At 41.3% G+C, this 22,624-nt stretch overlaps 1 protein-coding gene across 1 annotated transcript in view; it reads right to left on the bottom strand.

Moving 5' to 3' along the window:
- LOC122798686 (zinc finger protein 271-like) overlaps positions 1-13,733 on the bottom strand; it is a 237,175-nt gene extending 223,442 nt beyond the window's left edge. Inside the window, exon 1 of the mRNA XM_044067779.1 lies at positions 13,595-13,733. Within this exon, the coding sequence (XP_043923714.1) occupies positions 13,595-13,606 (12 nt within the window). The 5' untranslated portion in view covers positions 13,607-13,733. The remainder of the gene's footprint in view (positions 1-13,594) is intronic.
- Positions 13,734-22,624: the final 8,891 nt, after the last annotated feature.

The following is a 22,624-nucleotide window of genomic DNA, read 5'->3' as shown; positions in this document are numbered from 1 at the left end:
CTACTGCTTGAGGTGGCTTCCCCTATTTTGACTAGGTGGGTTCTATCAGTGAGCCAGTTTGCTAGCCATCTGGTAACACACTGATTGATGCCTAGTTGAGAGAGTTTATCCATTATACCAGAGTTGGGAATGGTACTGAAGGCTTTGGCCAGGTCAAGGTAGGCAGTGTGCCATCTATGGCTATGGTGACTGTCTCAAAGAAGCCTATCAAATTTGACAGGCATGACCTCCCCTTGACAAAACCGAACTGTGTGGGATTGAGTGTTTGGAGGTTGCCAATGTCCTGGTTAATGAGGTCCGTGACAATCCATTCCATGGCCTTGCAGATCAGGCTAGTTAGGCTGATGGGTCTATAATTTCCTGGATAGGTGGACGCTCCACCTTTATGCAGAGGGATGACATTGGCTGTCCTCCACTCTTCTGGGATGAAGCTAGTACTCTGGGATGAAGCTAGTACTCTGGCTTTGATTGAATATGGTGCCCAATGGTGTTGCAAGTTACCCGAGTTCATGTAGGATGCAGCCTGGGCTGTTACTGCATCCATGGAGGCTGTACCTTTTGCTTTTTGAAAGGGCAGTGAGGACTTGCTCCCTAGAGAAGAGGGGTGCAGATGCTGGGGATGTCCTGATTTACTGACAGGGGACAGAGGGGTGAAGTTTTCACTGAACCTGTCTGCTAGCAGGTTGGCTATATCTACTGCGTTTGTGTATCTGGGGTTCTTCACTACAAGTTCTGAGCAGATCTGAGTGCTTTCTTTGAGATTGCAGACCTATTCTTTAGTAGATGTGGCCAGTTTGGACTCGAAGTTTGCTTTGGAGGATTTTACTAGAGCTCTTATTTGCTTGTTCAGGCTAAGGAGAGATTGCTTCCAATTAGATACCTGCTCCTTCTTGGTCCTATGACTAATATGTTGAGTTTATGTTTAGGCCTTAGTGGTTGTGAGACACAGATGTGTGGACTATGTGTAGTGTGTGGTGTGGTGTGCAGTGGAGTTTGCATGTATTTTTGCCTCGGAAGTCTTTTGTTTGGGTGTGTTCTTGCTGAGGACCTCTGTATATGTGGGTATGTGTTGTGTAGGTGGTGTTTGATGTGCGATTCAGAAAAGGAAATATATGTAATTATTAGTCAGTTATCTCTCACACCTTTACAGTTGTTGCAGAATCTATCAAACAGTTGAATATGACACATCACTGATGATCCTTGACAGAAAATTCTATGAAACAGAAAAATGCCATATGTAAATAAATTTCAACACCATACCAAAACTATACATTCCTAGGTAAGTGCAATTAGATCAAAGGAGCAGAAGTAAAAATCAAAAGTTGATGGAGAATATGGGTATCATTAAGAAGCAGACAGAACCTACCAGATAGGAGTACTGTTCCTGCAGTGAAGCCTTGTGAGACTTGTAAATGTAGAGATATGCAAGCCCTTTATAAAAAGTGATAAAAAGAGAAAGCAGTACCCATTGCATTTGTTGAAGACATAGCCTCAACAATGGCTAATTTGAGAACCCTCACTCTGCTACATGGTAATAGGGATTAAGCTGCATAGGAATGGCACAAGTTATGAACATTTAATAGGCCAGTGGGAAGGTATAGTTTTCCAAAACTGCCATTTGACATTTCAGCAGTATCAGAGGTGTTCTATTGACTCCAAGCTATGCATATTTAATATGTCAGTGGGAAGATATAAAAATCAGTCTGAGGAAACTGTATTTCAACAGCATCTGAAGTGCTCTTGAAACCTGTTTCTCATGTCAATGAAGGCTTTAAACATAGCAAGTGTAAACTCAAAACAACAGATAATAAAAACCTGACATATTCTAATGTACAAAAAGCTAAAACCAGATTCAAAGAAGGCTACAACAGTAGAACAAATGACAAGGCTAGATCCATCCATCCATTCTCGGCCGCTTTTCCCATTTCTGCACATGGGGGCAGGGTGTCACCAACAGTGACAATCATCTAAAGCCAAGGTTTACGTGGCTGGGTGGCTAGCCCTGCTACAGTAGTTCATCCATACCACTGAATTTATATTTATTACGTGTGAAAACATTTCAGCACGTCCTTCATTGGTGGTGTAGGTACTCCAGACAGCTGTTGGGTAATAATGAAATTGTTTAGGAACCTGACATGGACAACAGCAAGTTCATCCATGATGTTTAGGAACCTAACATGGACTTCTGGAGTCATGGAATGGATTCTATAACAGGTGATAAACAGTTGATTTTACTTGGTGTGATTTGATTCTGCATGGTCTGATATTTGATTTCAGTTGGTGTGATTTGGAGTTCAATAAGTTCATTTATAGGTCTGTAGGAATCTATCCAAAGATTATGTGGTCTCTGACAAATATGGATACACCACCTTAGCTGCCACTGGGTCTGAAGGCATGGCAGGCAATAAAGCTAAGTATGGGCATACCTTTTGGGCTTTTAAACCAGGTTTCAGTGACTGCACATACATGGATGCCTTCCAAGAGCAGGAGTGCCTCAAGGTCTAGCAGCTTGTTTAGACTTCTGGCACTGAACAGAGCCACCTTAACCTGATCCTGTTGAGAGGTAGTATAAAAGTGGACAGAAAAGTAATACAAAATATACAAGTTAGAGGTACTTGACGAATACAGATTGCCAATTATTCAGCATAAAATGACCACAATGTGAGTCTAAGATACTACTGAAGAATAGTAAGGCTAGCTAAGATAAAATGATACAGTGTACACAAACAAGGAGCTAAGATAAAATGATACAGTGTACACAAACAAGGAGATGAGTAATGCAAATAACTTAAACAGTGCCGGCACTTCTGTAATATCAGTGAGAACACACCAAAAGCATACATTTCACCAGAACTACTACTTACACTTAGAAAAGAATTACTGGCGATATCCGTGAGAAGCAGTTACTGTTTAGAAAATAACAGCAAGCATAAGCATTTAAAGCTATAAAAGCAACTTGATTTGGAGGGTTTCTTTTTATTTCCACTGTGCAAGTCTAAAGGATAGCACTTGCAGTTAACAAAAGCATGTTATTAAAATCTCTCTTCCAAGAGCTGAAAAAAGTTTGCTCTACCCGAAGTAACAGCAACCTGGTTCTTTGACCTGAGACCTTAAAACAATATGGAGGATAACCAGTATGCTAGAAGTGAGTACTAATCTTGGTGAATGAAGGGGTAACAGGGCAAGAACAATCAGGAAGTGATAGTCACATTGCTTTATTCTCAGATTAGACAATGGTGCTTAAACTTGCATGGTAGTAAGAAGAACCAACACACAATCTTAATGGCACTTTGAAATGTATATGAATTCTGGCTACAGTTTAATGCATCACTAGAGAAAATCATCCTAAGTTAGAAATAAAATTAATTGTTAGGTCTGTGCTTGAATCTAAGGCCAGCAAACTGAAAAAGAAATGTTGCATACATTCAGCTAGGGTCAGCACTTGTATCAACATTACTATCTACATGAGCATATATATTTGTGTAGGGTATAATCATGCAACACAGCAAGATAAACTTGGGAATTAGTGAAGTAAAATTGACTTAGCTGGGTTCTTTTACATAAGATTATCCAAATATCTACTGTGGTCAGGAATTCTGCAGACAGAATGGAGATCCACTTACAGTTAATAAAAGGATGTTAAAATTAGTGGTCAGACAAAACCTGTGATGATGAGAGAATGATAATGGACTGCAAAGTAAGTCGTTCAACGTAAGAGTGGCACAAAATTTACTCCCCAACTACAGATGCTAACGAGAAGGAACTTAACCAGTTTTATGAGGATCTACAGCAACATCAAAACCACAAAAAAGATGCGACAGTCATCACTGGTGATTAGTATTCATAGTACAACTGGAATAATGGGCAGGCTTGGCACTGGGATATAAAATGAAATGAGACACTGCTAATCCTAGCAGGAAACTTCACTGGTCATCTCATATCATCAGCTTCTTATTGGAAAGCTCAGCATTAAATAAATAAGAAAAGATCTACACCAGTGAAATATGAGCTAAAAATATTCCAAGTTAATATGTAGTGGAGGTTAAGAACATATTTAAGGGCACAGACCTAGTGAATATAACTGTTTAAGAGCAATGGAGAGAAGTTCGTGACTTTGTCCAAGAGGTAGTATCCAAAATACACTAACAGACAGGAAATTAAGAGGGCAAAATGGTTGCCTGTGGAGGCTCTAGAAACAGTACAGCAAAGAAGAGAGCAAAAGGAAACGGAGACCATCAGGGTTCCTGTCTTAAATTACAGCACTTCCATCGAGTGCAGTACGATCAAATGAAAAGGACCAAAACAACTTTGTCAACAGTGGAGTTCTCACTTTTTTCCCCTTGTTCGACCTCAGAGTAGGTGTGTTTATGTTTGGGGGAATGAGTGTGGGGGCCTTTTCCACTGCAAAAACACAAACATATCTCTGGGTTTTGGTGAAACTTGTTTCACTCCTTTTTTTGTCGATCATTCAGCACTCGATGGAAGTGCTAATCATGATTCCACATGTATCAGGTAGCACCTACTGATCATGCATTATCCTTTAAGGCAGTGACAGTGTCAAAGGTGACATCAGCGTTCACCAGCACCCGAGTTACCAAAGAAAGTGAATGAACAAAAATACAAGAAATATGTGACCCTGCACTTATTTATTAAAAGTCAGCAACAAGAAAGCCATTAACTGATGTTAATCAAATCAAATGCAGTGTACTCCATATTTTTTTCAGCTCAATTCAAAATTACTATTAAAAGTAGGGTATTTTTTTCTGCACTATTTTAAGCCTATGTACATACTGCTTTCTCCATTGTAAGTCACTTATTTTTCTTTTATAATACATAGCAGCACATGATTGGACTGTATTTTGTTTTAAATAAATGAATATGCAAAGAATTGTTTCTCTTTCGTTTTTTTTTTGGGGGGGGGGGGACTGACACACCAGCATAGTGAAGATAAGCATTTTCTGAATTGTTGACACATCGAGCCCAACAGGTTTGCCATCACCGTTTTAAGGTATGACATCCTATGTCAACGCAAGATAATCTCGCTTCCACATTAATAGTACAACTTCATGAATGTTCTCCTCAGGTATGCAATGTGTGTCATATTTAAGGCAAGAGAGGGCTGAAGAAAATTAAAAAGCAGAGATATTAACTTGGAAGTATGGGAAATTCTGTGGGAACTGACTAAAAACAAAATGTACTGCTGTTTATGTACAACTAAGATGAATTAATATCCAAAACGAATCTATGCTGGGAAAAATAAGCTGTTCAATAACAACTAAGAAACACTACAGTTGGGTCAGTACCATTTACTAACGGATGTTAGACTCAGAGACTCTAGCTGATTGTATTTCTAGTTGTTTAAAGACACAGTCCTCTCTCTTTAATTTACACAAATACTGGCATGCACAAAGTAAAGTTTTCCTCGGAATGGGAAGAGTGCATTACTATGTCATCTCCAATTCTAATCCCACAACTACCTTCAAAAATAATGCCTGAAGCAATTCATTTTTTATACCAGCTGTTGGTGCTATAAGTATGTCTTATTCATTCAGCTTTAATCTCATGTTACACATTTCATTTATGTTATTTAGCAAGGAATGAATTAGATTATTACTACTACATTTGATAACTGTCTAACTGTGCTATACAGTAACTGGGAATTAATGAAGGTTCATTTGGTGTAAACAAAGGTAACACAGTAGTAAGGATAACAGCTGATGTAGATCTTAACATAATCAAATCAGATAGTGTGCTGAAATCGGCCATGTATTTTGGGCAGCTGCAGATGGGACACAACAGATGTTTCTGTTCTACACATTTAGAGAGCAAATAAAGTACAAGCAGTGTATATGTTTCTGTCCCTTATAGGTATTGTTTCAATTATTATCATGATTTACATGCATAAATATCTGCATCTCTCTCTCTCTGTATATATATATATATATACATATATACACATACATATATATCTATATATATCTATATAAATAAATAAAATACATATCTAGATATAGATACACACATACATATACACATCTATATACAAAATACACACACACACATTATATACACACACACATATACACATCTATATACAAAATACACACACACATATATATATACATATATATATATATATATATATTACACATATATATACATATATATATATATATATTACACACACACACACACACACACATATACATACATACACACACACACATACACACACACAGATCCCTACCACAACACCGACACCCAAAACACCGACACCCAAAACACCGACACCCAAAACACCGACACCCAAAACACCGACACCCAAAACGGAAACTACACATTACACACAACTATACATGCATTAACCCTAACCCAAACGCTAAGGTCCGACACTAACGCACACTTACCCTACCCACACCCTAACCCTAACTCACTTAACCCGCCACTACACCTAAAGTCCGTCACTATCGCACACTTACCTTTCCCGCACCCTAAGTCCGACACTACCGCACACTCACCTTTCCCGCTCCCCAACGCTAAATCCCACACTATCTCACACTTACCTGTCCGCTCCCTAACGCTAAATCCCGCACTATCGCACACTTACCGACTCGTGCTCACACGTTGCCCATGTCGCTGTTTCAGCTGTCGGGATTTCACATTGTCGATCATCTGTCTCATCGGTCTTCTCGAGTCAGTCTTCTTAGCGTCAGTGTTTTGGCGTGACGATGAAGTCAAGGGGACCCACACACACACACACACACACACACACACACCTATATATCTATATATCTAGAATACACATATATATATCTATATATATCTATATATATATATATATATATATATATATATATATATATATATATATATATATATAATACACACACACATCTATTTTTTATATATATATATATATATATATATATATATATATACATATATATATATATATATATATATATATATATATATATATATATATATATACACACACACACACACACACACACACACACACACACACACACACACACACACACACACACACACACACACATCTACATATATAGGTTCATACTAGGCTATCTGCCCTAGGGCATTTATAAGCCTAGCCAGAGTGTGTTTGGTTTTCACCAAACATTTTAAATGAATTTTGCTATGCCCTTTTTCGAGGTTAGTATACTGTGCCTCTGTCTAACAGTGACACAGAAGTGATACCTGGGGTAAACCTACGATCTCCCATCCACTCATCAAGATTCCTCTTGAAGAGAGTCAATGAGGGACTCTTCCTAACCTGGACTGGGATTTTATTCCAGAGTGAAGGGAGCCTCTGGGTTATGAATCTGTCCCTCCAGCATGTCCTATTTATTTCAGTGCTGAGGTTCAAGTCTCTCGAGCGTAGCTCGATGGGATTTGGATTTTCTGAGGTGCAGCATGTCCATTAATTCCGGGTTTGACATGGCTTTATACGTCAGGCACAGATCGCCTCTGAGTAGGCGGTATGCCACTGAGTAGAGCTGGAGTTTCTTTAACCGGGCAGCATATGGCATCTGTTTGAGCCCTTTAATCCTCTTGGTGAGGTACTTTTGGGGTCTTTCCAGTTGCTGCAGGTGTCTGGTAAGGTACACCCCAAAAGGGGCATTGTACTCAATTATGGGCCTGATGAGGGATGGATAAAGAGGCACGATGACCTCCCCTGATCTAGAAGCGAATCCCTTCATGATTAGGTGGGCTATATAAAATGTTTTTCTAACCACTTTGGCCACGTGGTTTTCAAATGAGAGATTGCTATCAACTTGGGTCCCCAGGTCCCTAATTACTTATTCCGTACTTACTGGATTACCACCTATGTGGTAATTTGTGGGCACTTTGTTTTTGCCAAAGGGGATGACTATACACTTTTTGGGGTTAAGCTTGAGGCCATGGCTCTGGCACCAGTTGTCTGTTTCTATGAGGCCCTTTTGTAGGATGCTTGTGTCAGCTGGAGAGTCGATTATGGCTTCTAGTTTGCAGTCATCTGCGAACTTGGTCAGCCACAGTCCTTCCGTGTTGGCCCGTACCTTCGAGAAATATATACCGAACAAGAGAGGTCCCAGGACTGAGCCTTGTGGGACGCCACTTGTAACTGGTTTGGAGTCTGACATGGCTCCAGCAATCCTAACCATGTGGGTTCTGTCCTTGAGCCAGTTTGCAACCCATCTAGTGACATAGGGGTTTATATTTAAGCTGGTGAGCTTATCTATAATGCCCGAGTGGGGTATTGTATGGAAGGGCTTTTGCGAGGTCCAGGTAGGCTGTGTGGACCACCTTCCCCTAGTCAATGGCCTTGGTGACTTGTTTCAAAGAAATCGACCAGGTTTAAGAGGCAGGATCTGCCCTTAAAGCCGAACTGGGTAGGATCCAGTGTCTGTAGGTCCCCAATATCTTTATTTATGAGGTCCATGATGATCCTTTCCATAGCTTTGCAGACCAAGCTAGTCAGGCTTATGGGGCAATAATTTCCAGGATCCGTTGAGGCACCACCTTTGTGGAGAGGGACCACTTTTGCTGTACGCCACTCTTTGGGTACATATCCTGTAGTAAGGCTGAGACTGAACAGTAGTTTTATGTTTGGGTTTAGCTCTTCTTGGAGTTCATGTAGGACGCAGCCATGGACACAGTCTGCTTCCATTAATGCTGTGTTTTTTTGCTTTGGAGAGGGTGGCTCTTACCTGAGCATCTGAGATGTCAGGGGGCAGCACTCTGCTGGGATAGATATTTACCCTTTTGGTGGGGATGGAGGGGGAGAAGTTTGCGCTGAACCTGTCAGCTAGGATGGTGGCAATGTCTGTGGGTTCGGTGTATTTTTTGTCATTTTGGACTATTCTGAGCATATCTGGGAATTCCCACCCAGGTTCCTAACATAAACTAAAGAAAGCCTTGTGATTATCCTTAGTGTCCTGTGCAATATTTCTCTCGAAGCTGGCCTTAGACGATTTTATGAGTGCCCATAGTTTTTTTGCTAATACTGATCAGAGATGCCTTCCCTTTTTGGGATTTTGCTCTATCATGTAGTAGCTTCCTCCTTCTATTGTATAGTTTGTTTATGGCTGGGGTCCACCAGACAGGACGCCTGCCTTTGGAGGATTGGGTCTTGGTTTTATTTGGGATTGCATGATCCATGCATTCCTGAAGGTGTTCATAGAATGCAAGTTTATAGAGGATTCTGCGGTCTGGGCTGTATTTTCCACAGGCCCGGGGGCTCTGAAGGATTCCACCTCGGTTTTGAGGAGTGTGAAATTTGCTTTAGAGAAGTTTTTCACTGTGGTTTTCTGGGCAGGGGGTGGGGTCGGGAGGTGAATATCCAGTGAGATTAGTTTATGGTCTGATCTTACCAGTGAGAGATACACTTTTGGTCTGGAGCATAGAGCCCCCATGTTGGTGATGATCAGGTCCAGTATGTTTTCCCCTCTTGTGGGAGTGGTAACAAGTTGTTCCATAGCATTTGAGTTTATAAATTCTAGGAACCTTTGGGCTAGGGTGTTGGAGCTAGAGTAATGCTCCCAGTCTATGTTTGGGTAGTTGAAGTCGCCCAATATAATGGTGTTTGGAGAGACCTTCATATTTTCCAGTGTTCTCAGGAAGGCCGAGTGGGGTTCCTGGGTTTGGGAGGGTGGTCTGTAGCAGGCTATAAACTAGAAGGCAGTTTTACCCACTGTTAGTTGCACATGGATAGTCTCTGATTCCTCGTGCTGTGCCACCAACCTGGAGGTGGGGGTATCTTTGACGAATATTGATACTCCCCCTCCTTTTGTGGTTCAGTCCAAGTTTTGGGGCTGAAAAGCATGGTATGAGGTATAACCTGGTAGTGCTGAAGTGCTCTCAGGAGCCTTGAAGCAGGTTTCTGTTACTGCACAGATATCAATGTTCTCCATGCTAAGGAGAGTTTCGAGTGCATGCATCTTGAGATTTAGACTTCTGGCGTTGAGTAACATTACTCTTAGTTTCTTATACCTTGTGAGACCTATGGAGGTGGGTTTGTCTTTTGAGCCTTGCCTAAAAAAGGCACTATGGGGGTGGCAAGAGCCTTTGCCAATATCCGAAAGCCCAGGGGTGACAGGTGCAAGCCGTCCCTAGTGAAGCATTGTGGCTTGTCGAGCATGTCATCCCAGGCTGACGGGCATTGGATCCCCTTTGAATGACACCAATACTTAAGCTAATTGTTGAAATTGATCATCTTGTCTTCATATTGTGGCATCATTCTTGGTGAGGGTAAGATGCTACTCAAAGTCAGGGTCATACCGGCCTGGGCTACATGCTCAGAGAGCTCCTCTATGTCTCTTTTCATGTAGTCCAGGGAGGTACGTCTCAGGTCATTCACACCAGCATGGACAATGACTGAGTCATATTTGTACTTGCCTTGGAGTGACCCAAGTGCTTGTGTTATGTGGCGGATCTTAGTGCCCGACAGGCAGCTCACCATGACCTTCTCCTTGTTCAGCCTGGTGAGCGGGACGTCAGTGTGCCTGACGACAGAGTCACCTATTACAAGTGTATCAGGTTGTGTTGTTTAGCCTTAAGGGCTGTGACTGTTCGGCACACTGGCTTTGTGAGCTATGTGTTGCATGTGTTTTGTTTTGGGGTAGCGGTTGCTTGGGTGTCTGCTTTGGAGGTCACTGCTGCTTAGGCAGATTTTTATTTAGAGCCCCCGAGTATGTTTTTGTGTGTTTATGTGTTTGGTTTGCTGTTGTGGTAGGTCTATGTGAGACTGGAATTGCAGTGAGTGTGTTTTCCTTCTCCTCCTGACTGGTTACGCCAGTACTGAGTTGAGAGAGCTTAGAATCCAGTTTGGCTACATGGTTGCATCTCTTACATGTGCTGGAATTTGTTGGGAGGAGGAGAGGGTTGTCTGTGTACATGAGGCAGTTGTAACATTGCCTCAAGATTCCCAGATTCACCAGCTGGACCGGAGAGAAGATTGACAACTGACCTTTGGACATGCTAGAATAGTATTGGGAATTCCTTTATAATTGAAAAAAAGGGCCAATGGGGAACAAGGTACTCAAGGGGAGTTTGTGAGGGTGTAGTGCTTTTAATTTTTTAGTGCTGACTTATATAATTGCTTTAGTGAGCAAGTGCCAGGCTTTAGAGTAGGAATAGGGCGTTTATTATGAGAAATAGATCAGTTCTAAGGGAAAAAGTAAAGAGCAGACTTTGTGGTGCCGAGAGTGGTTTAAACCCAATTAAGCGGAGCAAAATCTCGCAAAGCCGCGCCACAGTGGGTTTTATACAGGGGGACTTGAAAGAGCTAGAAATTGGCCCAAAATGGCCAGTAGACTACCAGATTCTTGTGCTGGGAACACTCCTCCAGGGATAGATAGGCTGCTCTAAGCTCCCCACTGCCACTGGTGAACAAAGAAGCCTCCCTTTATCCAATAAAGGAAATGGGCAACACAGAAACTTTGCAAAAGTTCAGAATACAGCAAAGCCTGTATTTGGACTACTCTATGTAAGGAAAGACGGGAAACAAGGATAATTTTTTTGTTTTTTTTTCTTTTTTGCAACAAACAGCAGGAAAATGCAATAAATATGTAACACAGGCTAGCGTACTTGAGTGTGTAGCCTCAACAGGTAAATGCAACAAACAGGACAAACTTTAAAAGTGTAGGTGCAAAAACAACTTTAAACAGTTTAAAACAGTTCAAGAAGCAGAAATACTTGCAGTTTAGCCAGATCGGACAGTCACACACATATATATATGTGTGTGTGTGTGTGTGTGTGTGTGTGTGACTGTCCGATCTGGCTAAACTATATACACACACACACACACACACACACACACACACACACACACACACATCTATATACAAATATATTTGCAATACACACACACGTACATCTATAGATATATATATATATATATATATATATATACATACATACATACATACACACACACACACACACACACACACACACACACACACACACACACACACACAATACACATACATCCGCAGTGGTGGTGCTGCGGTAGTGTTGTCGCCTCACTAAGACGCTGTGCGGTTCGACTCAACTAGAGCGTCTTCTGCGTGGAGACATGCGTGAATGGGCATACCTTCGTTGAAGGTTGTGCATCAGGGCTGGCAACTCGGCACATAAAAATCAGCTGCCAATCATTAGCGGACAGGAATTCCGCTGTGGCGACCCCTAACAAGGAAAAGCCAAAAGACACAACACACACATATATATATATATATATATAAATAAATCTATATATATATATATATATATATATGGAATCACTACTTAATACCGAAACTACACACTCCCGAAGCCCACAATACCGAGACTAAAATCCCTAAACCACACATTACCGACATTTTAAAAGCGCGAAATTCAAAATCGCGAATGTACTACATACATACAGCACACACACACACAAACATATACACTGCCCCCCCCATAACCAAACAAACCACCCTACACTAAAGATAAGCAACCCCCCCCCGACTTTAATATTCCAACTCCGAGATCGCACAGACATACACACAAGGCAAACTCACACCCACACATTATAGCCCCACACTCACACACACACACACACACACACACACACACACACACACACACACTATAGCCCCTCACAAACACACTTACACACACATACTTACCTAAACCGCAACACCAGAAGCGCTAACTCAAAATCCCTTACCATCGGGATTTTGAATTTCGCGCTTCTGGACTTTCGAGATAGTTTTAGGGGTTTAAGGAATCCAGATATTGGCAACTACCATATTTGATACCACTACAAAAATCATATTCACCAAGAATGAAATACTTCTAACAATTTTGGGAATAAGCATCCAGATATGTACCTATGCAGTACCTAAAAATGGTCAGTTGTAATCAACCAAACTAAACAACTGTAACATTAAAACAAAATTAAAGTCTGCCATGGACAGCATACTTCAACACCATTTTTTGCTTCTAATCTAGTTTGAAGTGTTGCTTTAACTTCTGGTGATTAATTACTCAAGCCCCAGATCAAACCGTCACTGTTCCCTACTAAACAAGAAAAATAAATAAATTGGCTATTAACTCAGAAGAAATCCACCCTTAGGCACAGTTCTTTTCTTCTTAAGCTATTTAAACAGGAATATTTTAGTTTTGTTGAACGTATGTGAAAATATTATCTTTAACATTTATCTCTACACAGCACACACTTGTTATGTAAATCTTTCTGTCATGTATGTTTGATTTACTTTATTATCAAATATATATATATATATATATATATATATATATATATATATAAAAGTTTTGTCCTGCTACTTTTCCCAGGCTGAACCTGCAAGTATTATTTTTTTTTTCAGCAGTGTTCTACCATGGTTAACAGAGTTAAATAAATAGATGAAGAAATAAACTAAAATAAACAAAACTTCATATTATTTTTCTCTCCACAGTTCCCTACCACTTATAATTCCTTACCTTCACATTTATGTTTCCTTGTTCATTCCCCTCCTCCAGCAACACAAATTGCACCACACATACACACAAGCCTTGTTACCTTCCAGAATTTGAGACTTCAAATCCACCCATGCGCTCTTACCTCTAACTTCATGATTCCTGCTTTCAATCTCCAGCACCACAGATGACACTATTCAGGAAGTCAGGCAGTAGCTGTCTGTAAACCACAGTAACAACTACTGCAGAAATACAAGTTTAGTGCTACAATTTCCCACACAGAAATCTAGACCGTCACTAGAAAAAGTTTTGTCTCTTATTGCTTCCTTCCTGTCCGTCAGTGATATCCTTCCCTACACTATCTGATAAGCTAATTAATATTCATTAGAGAAATATAGGAGGAAAGAACAGGAGGAATATTAAATGAGATGGAATTAATTCACCCTGTATCCCTCATATATTGCCTGCAGAGATGAGTTGTGCTGCATGTAATGCACTGTTAATGCAGCTTTCTTGTATTTGCATTTCCCATCAGATTCCTGAATTGTTTGTTATTTTATCAGAGTACTGATATTAACTTGAAAGTTTTAAAAGCCCTCCAGTCACATTTTGAGTGTTGCACATGGTGAAATTCAGTTTGATTTGGTAGGAGACACAGAGCTTCTGTGAGCACATTAATGTTAAGACAGCAGTGTTTCACTTAGCCCAAGGGTGATAAATGTCCTGTCCTGAAACATATGCATTAAAATAAAATGGTACAAAGGCACCAAGCAAAACACATACATTAAAATAAAATGGTGCAAGGTACCAAGCAAAATAAAAACAAAATCAATAAATAAATAACTGTGCCCAGAGTGGCACATTTTTTGTATAAATATCTGTCTTATTAAAGGTTTCTAATATAACTTTTAGTAAATGTTCTATGTATTTAATTATTCATCTAAAATATGTAGGGTGGGGAAAATGACAGTTATGGGAGAGGGTCATAGCGCAGTTGGTTAATGCACAAAGTTTCTAGCTTCTGGGGAGGGGCAGCAGTCTAATATTTTGCAGATCCAAAAATAATATAACCCTGCCACAAGGTTATAGTGCACATGAAGCTTACAACAAATGAGACATCTTATTTAAGTTTGTGCACTACATGGTTAAAAAATGGGAGAAAAGTTAAAGAGGCAAGGTATGTTAGTATTTGCAATAACCAAGGAGGTAAAGCCATATGATAGGCTTCACCACTGAGGAATACAATATAAGGTAGGTATATAGGATCATAGGAGGGATCATAGGAAGTTACTAGCATATTGGTCCTGAGGCCCTTACAACTCTAGTCAAGAATTTAGCCCATGTTCCTACAAGTCAGCACCTGATGACCCTGTCCAGCAGGGACACAGATGGAATCCCAGGGGTGTATTTTCTGTTCCTCATCCAGTTATCCAGGTTGTGCTTAAAAAGGGATAATGAGGTACCCTGCTTGATGTGGAGAGGGAGTCCATTCCACAGAAGGGGGAGTCTCTGGGACACAACTCTGTCCTGTCAACAACTCCTATTGATCTCACAGACCAGGTTGAAGTTGCATGTACAGGTTACTCAAGTGGAAATTGACTTGCAGATATACAGTAGTCCCATCAAGGTGGGGTCTGAGATTGCTTTGTATGACAGACAGGGTTCACCTCTGAGGAGTCTGTAGGAGACTGAGTAGAGAGTCAAAGATTTTAGCCTATCTGTGTAGGGTAGATGTTTGAGGCCCTGGATTCTACTGGTGAGGAACCTATGTAGTCTCTCCAGCTGCTGCATATGCTTTGTGAGGTATATGCCAATAGGGGCATTGTACTCAATAATGGGTCTTATAAGGGAAGAATACAGGGCTGTTATGACCTCCTTGTCCCTGGATGAAATACACTTTCCTAATGAGGTGGGCAAGCAGAAAGCCTTCCGTACAATGGAGGAAATATGGTGGTCAAAAGTCCGGATGCTATCAACCTGGGTGCCCAAGTCCCTCACGACTGATTGCGTGCTTATGACCTTGTTATCAATGTGATACTTTGTGGGAACAACACTCTCCCACAAAGGGATGATGATGATGCATTTTTTGGCATTGAGTTTGAGGCCATGTTTCTGGCACCAGTCATTTGTTTGGGTGAGACCCTCTTGGAGGATATCCACATCACTAAACGAATTGATGAAAGCGCCCATCGTGCAGTCATCTGCAAACTTGGTCAGCCTTAGCCCACTGGTTTTGGCCTGCACATCTAAAAAGTATATCCCAGACAACATATGCCCCAAGACCAATCCCTGGGGTACACTGCATTTTACAGGTTTACTGCTTGAGATGGCTTCCCCTATTTTGACTAGGTGGGTTCTATCAGTGAGCCAGTTTGCTACCTACCTAGTAACACATGGACTGATGCCTAGTTGAGAGAGTTTATCTGTTACATCCCGATGATAACCCACCACCTCCCACCATAAGGAATATAATAAAGGCAGGTAGAGCTGTACATTAAGCTCTCTATGATATCAATATGATATAAAGTAGGTATTTCTATATGATTAATATTAATCAGGCGAAGATTGCACAATTACATTAGGCACCAGTCAATTAACAACATCTGTAGAGCATGCAATTTGTGGGATACAAGCTACTATTGCTTTTGAATTACCTAGTCTTGCCTCCAAACCATTATGCATATTCACCAAAAAGCTCCCCGCAAGTCTTACCTTGAAAACTCTCAAGTGCTATGATTGGCTAATCTTGATATGTAAATAAGTACTTTCTAATTAATGTCACTTTATCTTCTAAATTACTTTTGAACTCCTAATGTGATCACCTGCCCTCATAATTTATTGAACATCTCAGAGCTCTAACCAAACTTCAGCTTTTTCAATCCTTTTTTAAATACAACCTGCTATTAGTGAACCATTATGCTAGGATGAGTTGTCCTCCTTTATGCCTATACTATAATTATCTGCTCTTACTATTAGTTAGAACAGGAATATGTGTAGTGGGCTTGCATCTAAAACACTAGTAAAACTGTCTCATATACCATCTTCTGGATGTACAAAATAAGCGTGCAGTTGCCCTAATGGTATAGAGGCAGGGCATAGCATCTGTTTATGCCACCTGAGTTTGGGAGCACAAGCTGCTGGTAGAGTCAGCCAGTGGAAGGGAGAGGATTAAGAGGCCAACAGTCCTATCTTATGGAGACGGTTTGGGGAAGCCATTTCCTATGCAGCCTCTAGTGGGGACCAGAACCCTCAAACACCACCTATTCAGATTATAGGCACTAAGAAAGGATATAGACCACATTTTATAAGTTAATAGGTTCATTGGTATGTAGTAGGCTAGCAATCAATGGGGCCTTTTTAAGCCTAGCCATGCATCCCACATCTCTGACAAGTTCTTCTCATTCTGTCATTATAGGTTCATAGGTTCATAGGTAGGTACTAGGCTATTGGCCCTAGGGCCTATATAAGCCTAGCCAAAAGGTACCCTGGCTTTCGCCACCCAAGAAAATTATTTTCCTGTGCCACTGTCGAGCAGAGTCACAGAAGTGATCCCCGGGGTGAATTTCCTATCCCATCCAGTCATCAAGATTTTTCTTGAAGAGTGCTAATGAGGAGTTTTGTTTGATATAGATAGGTAGCTTTTTCCAGAGTATGGGAAGTTTCTGGGACAACAATCCATCCCTCCAGCATGTTCTGTTTATTGTGGTGACAAGGTTTAGGTCCCTAGAGCGTGTAGCTCGTAGGGATTGGGATTTTTTTAAGTGGAGCATGTCTAAAAGCTCTGGGTTTGACATAGCTTTGTGTGTTAGGCAGAGATCACCTCTGAGTAGGTGATATGCGACAGAGTAAAGCTGCAGTTTTTTAAGACGGCCTGCGTAGGGCATCTGTTTGAGGCCGGTAATCCTCTTTGTGCGGCCTTTCCAGTTGTTGTAGATGTTTTGTGAGGTACATACCAAAAGGGGCATTGTACTCTATAATAGGTCTAATGAGTGATGAGTAGAGGGGAACAATGGCCTCTTTTTTCCAGGATGAGAAACCTTTTGTGATGAGGTGTGCCACGTAGAAGGATTTCCTGACTACTGTGGTGATGTGATTATCAAAGCAGAGACTATTGTCCACCTGTGTCCCAAGGTCTCTTATCACACTTTCGGTGTTAAGTAGACTGCCGCCTATGTGGTAGTTCATGGGTACAGAGTTTTTACCAAAAGGGATGACAATGCACTTTTTGGCATTGAGCTTGAGGCCATGGCTTTGACACCAGGCATCTGTCTCAGCAAGGCCCTTTTGTAGGATGTCCACATCTTTTGGAGTTTTGATTATGGCTCCTAGTTTGCAGTCATCTGCGAATTTCTTTAGCAAAAGACCTTCTGTGTTAGCCTGTACTTCAGAGAAGTATATACCAAACAGGAGAGGACACATGACTGAACCCTGTGGTACTCCACTTGTCACTGGTCTGAAGCTGGATTTGGAGTCTGCTACTTTCACAGTTTGGGTTCTGTCAGTGAGCCAGTTGGCAACCCATCTTGTGACATAGGGATTTATACCTAGTTTAGTGAGTTTATCTATAATTCCAGAGAGGGGGATGGTGTCGAAAACCTTGGCGAGATCTAGATAGGCTGTGTGAACCACCTTACCCTCATCTATGGCCTTGGTGACTGCTTCCAAGAAGTCTATCAGGTTTAGGAGACATGATCTGCCTTTTACAAACCCAAACTGGGTGGGGTCCTAAGTTTGGAGATTACCAATGTCATTGTTTATAAATTCCATGATGATACATTCCATAGCCTTGCAGACCAGGCTCATTAGGCTAATGGGGTGGTAGTTTCCAGGGTCTGTGGTGGCTCCTCCTTTGTGGAGTGGGATAACCATCTCTGTGTGCCATTCAGTGGGCACATAGCCTGAGGTGAGGCTATGATTGAACATGGTACTTAGGTGGTGTGCCAGTTCGTTCTGTAGTTCATGTAGAACATAGCCTGGGATGTTGTCAGGTCCCATGGATGCTCTGTTCTTGGCTTTAGATAGTGTGTTTTTTACCTGTGCAGCCGTGATTACAGAAACCTTGCATTTTTCTGGTATAGAGATAGACCCTTTAGGGGATGACAGGGGGGTAAAGTTAGCACTGAATCTATCTGCCAGGATATTGGCAATATCACTTGGCTCTGTATATTTAGTGCCATTGTGCTGTAACTTAGAGCAGACCTGAATGTTGCCATTGAGATTCTTGACATAGCTATAGAGTGCTTTGTGGTTTTCTTTAGAGTCAGTGGTGATTTTGTTTTTTTAACTAGCTTTGGAGAAATTTTATGAGGGATCTCAGCTTCTTACTGAGGTTGACCAGAGAGTTTCTCGAATCATGGGATTTTACTCTTTCTTGCAACAGTTTCTTTCTTCTGTTGTAGAGTTTGTTTATGGCATGGGACCACCAGATTGGCTTCTTTTTTTTGGAGGATAGTATCTTAGTTCTGTTAGGGATTGCACGATCCATGTACTCGTATAAGTGCTTATAAAGTGCATTTGTGTAGGATTCAGCAGTCATACCTCTATTGTCCATCAGCATGGGCGTCGTGAAGTTTGCCACTTCTGTCTTAAGAAGCGTGAAGTTGGCTTTGAAGAAATTTTTTACTGTGGTTTCCCTAATGGGGGGTGGGGGAGGGATGTGGATGTCTAGGGTGATTAGCTTGTGGTTGGATCTGAACAATGAGGAATTGACCTCTGGTGTGGAGCACCTGTTGCCCACGTTGGTAATAACCAGGTCTAGGATATTGCTGTCCCTGGTGGGGGTGTGGATAAGCTGATTCAAGGCATTGGAATTTATGAATTCCAGAAAACGTTGAGCACAAGAGTTGGTACATGAGTAGTTTTCCCAGTTAATGATGGGGTAGTTGAAATCGCGCATTATTAGGGTGTTAGGTTGTACCCTAATATTTTCCTGTGCATCAAGAATTGAGGAGTGAGAATCCTGGGGCATGGTGGGGGATCTGGGGATCTGTAGAAAGCTACAATTTGGATTGCGGTCTTGCCCAGAGTTAGTTGCACTTGGATCATCTCAGATGCATTATGCTGAGCAACTAGCCTGGAGGTGTGGATATCCTTAATGAATATGGACACGCCTCAGCCTTTAGTGTTTTGGTCCATGTTAGGTGGCTGAAATGTGTGGTATGAATTATAGTCTAGTAATGCAGGGGTATTCTCTGGAGCCTTGAACCAGATCTCTGTCACTGCACAGATGTCGATGTTCTCCATTTTAAGGAGTGCCTCGAGTGAGTGCATTTTGAGGTTTAGACTTCTAGCATTGAGTAGCAATACCCTCAGATTCTTCTTGCTTGTACCTGTTACTGCGGTGAATTTGTCATTTGAACCTTGCCGTAAAAAAGCACAATAGGGGTGGCTAGAGCCTTAGCCAGTATCTGGAATCCCAGGGGCGACAGGTGCAGGCCATCTCTGGCAAAGCATCGTGGTTTGTTGATTATATCATCCCAGGCAGACAGATACTGGATCCCCTTAGAATGACACCAGAAGCTTAGCCAATTGTTGAAGTCAATCATTTTGTCCTTGTACTGTGGTATCATTCTGGGTGATGGCAGGATGCTACTCAGGGCTAGGGTCATACCTGCCTGGGCTACAAGATTGGACAGCTCCTCCATGTCTCTTTTCATGTAGTCCAGGGAGAAATGTCTCAGGTCATTCACACCAACATGGACAATGACAGAGTCATATTTGTACTTGTTGTGGAGTGACCTGAGTGCATGCATTATGTGGCAGATCCTGGCACCTGACAGACAGCTGACAGTAACTTTCTCCTTGTTTAGCCTGGTGAGTGGAACATCAGTGTGCCTGACTATAGAGTCACCTATGACTAGAGTGTTGTGTACGTTGTTATGCCTTATGGGCTGTGATTGAGTGGCATACTGAGTTTGTGGGCTATGTGTCATTTGAGTTGTGTTGGGGGGTGGAGGTTGCTTGTGTTTCTGCTTTGGAGGTCCCTGTTGCTTGGGCAGGTTTTTACTGAGAGCATCCGCAAATGTAGGTGTGTGTTTTGTGTTTCTATGTGTGTGTTTTGGTGGTGTAGGTTTTGTGGGACTATGTGCTGAGTGTGGTGTGGTGCAAGTGTTTACTTTCTCCTCTTGACTGTATAGTCCAGTCTTAGGTGAAGAGAGCTTTGCTTCCAATTTGGCTATATAAGTGCATCTCTCACAGGTTGTAGTGTTGGGTGGTAGGAGGAGAGGTTGTCTGTGTACATGAGGCAATTGCTGTATTGCCCAAGATGCCCAGATTCATCAGGTAGACAGGAGAAAACACCGGAAGCTGACTCTTAGACATGCCTGGATAGGTGCTTATTTGTTAAGTACTAGAAACTGTTTCCTCTAGACAGTGAGGAAAGTTAAGTCCTGTAGTAATTTGTAGCTTATTTAGTGCTTACAATAAGTTCTGAACAAGTGGTGAGCTCAAAGAAACAGTCGAGTGCTGAAACAAAAAAACTGGCTAGTTCTAAGAAACAAAATTAAGCAAGAAGGCTTCCCTCCAACACAGAAAGGCTTGGGGGCTTAGAAGCCCACAAATAGTCCTGGACACAGCAAATCTGTATCCAGACTAGACTACCCAAAGGAAAGGCAGGAAATAAGCTTAGATTTTTTTTTTAAGTGGAAAGAGAGAAAGGAGGAGCAGAAACTAAGCTGATTGGCCTTCTCAAATGTTCTCCCTGTATTAGGTAGAATGAGGTAATGACACTAGATTGGGAGGAGGGTCCCAGATCAAATTTACAGTAGGGGCGGGCAACTGCAAAGCCACCAACTATAAGAACAGCATACCAATAGGGAGGGAGGGTGGGAACAGAGGAAAAGCAGCAGTAAGCCTTTAAATGAAAGTTTTAAACAGCTAAAGGAGCCTCTAGAGAAAGCTTTTAAATGCAAACAAGTTATCAGAATCAAACAATCCAACAGATGCTTAATAAAAGTGGGCAATTTCCAGTTAATACCACGCACACAGTGAAACTAGCTAGAAAAATATACAGTAGGCAAAGGGCTATAAATAACTCGAAAAAAATAAGCAAAAAAAACAGGATACTTAATGTTATATATTATAGATCCGAGTTTGCTCAGTGTCCTTCCTTCGATCAGCTCAGTGTGAAATGGCAGAAACACTCACAACTTAACTTCTTAGGTAACAGAAAGTTGAAACCTGAGACAACTTTTAAGAAAAAAAGCTCAAAAGAACCAATGAGGTGCTTAATCTAAGTTGTAGTCCAGGTGACCTCAGTCAGCCAATGACCTTAAACAATTCTCTCTCACTGAAATGCCTGATGGCTTTGGCTAAACCAAGATGTCCCTGAATATGTGCTCAGACACACAGCCTCCACAAACACTAGGCCCAAACACAAGCCTGAATATGGACAATGCTACAAATATCCACAATACTTAGAAACAAACTGCAGAAATGTTTCTCACAGCAGAAAAGCAGCAGTGAGCCTTTAAATGAAAGTTTTAAACAGCTAAAGGAGCCTTTAGAGAAAGCGTTTAACTGCAAACAAGTTATCAGAATCAAACAACCCAACAGATGCTTAATAAAAGTGGACAATTTCCAGCTAATACCACACACACAGTGAAACTAGCTAGAAAAATATACAGTAGGCAAAGTGCTATAAATAACTCAAAAAAAATAAGCAAAAAAAACCAGGATACTTAATGTTATATATTATAGATCCGAGTTTGCTCAGTGTCCTTCCTTCGATTAGCTCAGTGTGAAATGGCAGAAACCCTCACAACTTAACTTCTTAGGTAACAAAGTCGAAACCTGAGACAACGTTTCAGAAAAAAGGCTCAAAAGAACCAATGAGGTGCTTAGTCTAAGTTGTAGTCCAGGTGACCTCAGTCAGCCAATGACCTTAAACAATTCTCTCTCACTGAAATGCCTGATGGCTTTGGCTAAACCAAGATGTCCCTGAATATGTGTTCAGACACACAGCCTCCACAAACACTAGGCCCAAACACAAGCCTGAATATGGACAATGCTACAAATATCAACAATAGGTTCATAGGTTCATAGGTTCATACTAGGCTATCTGCCCTAGGGCATTTATAAGCCTAGCCAGAATGTGTTTGGCTTTCGCCACCCATTTTAAATTTATTTTGCTATGCCCTTTTTCGAGGTTAGTATACTGTGCCTCTGTCTAACAGTG

The sequence above is a fragment of the Protopterus annectens genome, chromosome 3.part1, assembly GCF_019279795.1.
Source record: "Protopterus annectens isolate FY-2018-M chromosome 3.part1, PAN1.0, whole genome shotgun sequence".
NCBI lineage: Eukaryota > Metazoa > Chordata > Ceratodontiformes > Protopteridae > Protopterus > Protopterus annectens.
Note: the sequence above shows the minus strand (reverse complement) of the source record. Positions and strands in the feature narration are given on the sequence as shown.